Below are 2,383 nucleotides of genomic sequence, written 5' to 3' on the forward strand. Positions count from 1 at the left end.
ATTTCTTTTACCCTTAAGCTCGATTCAATGTATCATCTAGACAGCTAACTTGTCTCTTTACATCTTACTTCCACATATTTCCGATCATTACGAGCTTTTAACCCCCAGTGTGTGCAAGACGATCTATCTATCTATCTATCCAGGAAGTTGAAGAGCTACTAAAAAACTAGTAAAGAAACAAACTTTTCTTAGCTATAGGGTATTTTTTCTCTCAGCTTTTAATGTTTTGTGGCTGAGGTTGCGTTTTACAAAGTTTTCAAAGGATCTGTAAAAGACATTATCATGCATTGAATATTTTATTCCACACCCAATAAACTGAAACTGAAACACACTGTTATAATGCCCTTTTGTTGAGTGACGCAGTTCCATTATTTTTTACTCCTTATTTAACTTATGCAGTTAAACATTTTGATACTCGTTATGAATTTTGCTCTGGAGAAGCATGTGTCCGAAATTTTGTCCAGTACACTTCCAGGCGGGAATCCACAGACTATTTTGATGTTGTCTGGCTTTCTGCAGGGGGGGTGGTCGGGCCTGGAAAGGGAAACAGGTCAGCGGACTCTCCCAAAGAGTCGACTTTAGCAACACAGACATCAAGCACGATTTCCACACGTATACGCAATATTACGCCACCTTAGCGAGAAATGAGTCTCACCTCCACATGCATACTCGTAGGCGGACATATCGACGCACTGAGCCACCGTCGGACACTTGTCATCTGCCACAGAGTCAGAGCAGCTGTTGGTGTCAGGGTCGAATTTCTTGCCTTCCTCGCAGCAAAGCGTGGCGCCCAGCTTGGTCCCGGCAAAGCAGATGTGGAAGGCATTACACTCCACAGTGTCCGCCACGGGCCCATCGACGTCGCCGCACTGGAAGGCTGGCGGGAGAAGGGCTCCCTCGGGAACACACTTGCCGGCGGACTCGTCGAAGCGCTGGCCGCTGTTGCACTCGAAGACAGCTGTGGCCTGGAGGGATCCTGAGCTGTCGACGAAGCAGGCGAAGTAGCTGGTGCACTCGGGCAGCCGCGGGAAGAAGCCAACCTGGATGGAGATTGCGCATGAGAATAAGGAAGAGCAAGGTGTAAGTTGTGAGGCAGGGAAGAAGGAAGATTACAAAGGTCTGACCTGGTCGCAGGTGGGCGTGTAGGGCGTGGTGGGTGTGGGCGGCTCTATGCAGTTGAGGTCACTGTGGCTGTAGATGAGGTTGTCAGGGCAGGGCACGGACACCTGGGAGCTGTCTGGGAGGCACATGATGTACTTGGTGTTGTCAAAGACGTCCGGCTTCTTGCCGTGGTCGTCTCCGCAGTGGCACTGCTCGGCCTCGGGAGAGGTTTCCTCGAAGCAGGACGCTACGCCGCGTGACTCTCCGCACATCTGCAACATAGAACTTCTAGCAGAGGTTCTCTGCTATGCAGGAGATGTCATATGTGACATGGAGGGCAGCGTGACTGACCTGGTTCTCAGCGCAGCTGATCTTGTAGGCGGTGAGAGTTTCGTCGCCAACGCACATGACAATGGTGCCACAGTCGAGGCACGAGAGGCCGGCACTCTGGCACTGGAAGTCAGGCAATTGTCGCGCCATTTTCATCCCTTGAGCCGTCGCTGCCAGCAGCCCGACCTCGTAAAGGGTAGGATAGTTAATTCGTAATGTTTAAAGCCAAATTCTTAAACCAAAAATTACAGTCCGCGGATGCATGAATACTATACTACGTTATATCAAACTCCTTAATGGTGGTGGAAGAAACTGTCTTTCTGCCAACTTCCCCACGAGCGTCCTACAATCTCCTTTGGTCTCGCAGTTTTAGCGCTCCAAGTCGCCTTTTTTTTCATTCTTAATTTTATCGGCTCCAAGGAGATAGACGCACTGAAACCTGATTCCCAAATAGCATCCCCCACGCTCCCACATATGAAGGGGATCTGTATATCAGGGTATAACTAAATGCAGACGTGACCCATACATGGATTAAGGAAGGGAGTTATTAGTGTGGGACCATGACCATTGATAGTAGTTAACTGATTCACTACAAAGGGGAGAACCACAAACTTCAGTATAAAAAAATATTACCTGCCATACTTAATGTACATAAAATGTGCACTGTTTATAATTAAAATGTGTGCAATGCCTTCTGCACATAAGATTTAGTCTTAATTCCATTTCTTACAATGGATATTCTTTGCTATGACATACTGTCTGTTTTATTTTGCTTCTAAATCTCCCCCTGTGTTCAAGGAATGGCCAGGGTTACCATTCACTGGCCGGGCATGGGATTGAACGCAGGTCTGCAAGATTGCTAGTCCAACACGCTTACCGCTGCGCCAGAACAGCACGCACATATAGTACGCAATATTTGTGTAGGCTAATGGTTTCAAGTGTAAATGTTTTG

At 47.8% G+C, this 2,383-nt stretch overlaps 1 protein-coding gene across 1 annotated transcript in view; it reads right to left on the bottom strand.

Moving 5' to 3' along the window:
* Positions 1-277: 277 nt before the first annotated feature.
* Positions 278-2,383, bottom strand: part of LOC138865341 (uncharacterized) — a 2,534-nt gene continuing 428 nt past the window's right edge. The window contains exons 3-6 of the mRNA XM_070135693.1: positions 1,453-1,617; positions 1,125-1,373; positions 656-1,040; positions 278-534 (exon numbers count right to left, since the gene is read on the bottom strand). Coding sequence (XP_069991794.1) covers positions 491-534; positions 656-1,040; positions 1,125-1,373; positions 1,453-1,617 — 843 coding nt within the window. The 3' untranslated portion in view covers positions 278-490. The remainder of the gene's footprint in view (positions 535-655; positions 1,041-1,124; positions 1,374-1,452; positions 1,618-2,383) is intronic.

The sequence above is a fragment of the Penaeus vannamei genome, chromosome 20, assembly GCF_042767895.1.
Source record: "Penaeus vannamei isolate JL-2024 chromosome 20, ASM4276789v1, whole genome shotgun sequence".
Taxonomy (NCBI): Eukaryota; Metazoa; Arthropoda; class Malacostraca; order Decapoda; family Penaeidae; genus Penaeus; species Penaeus vannamei.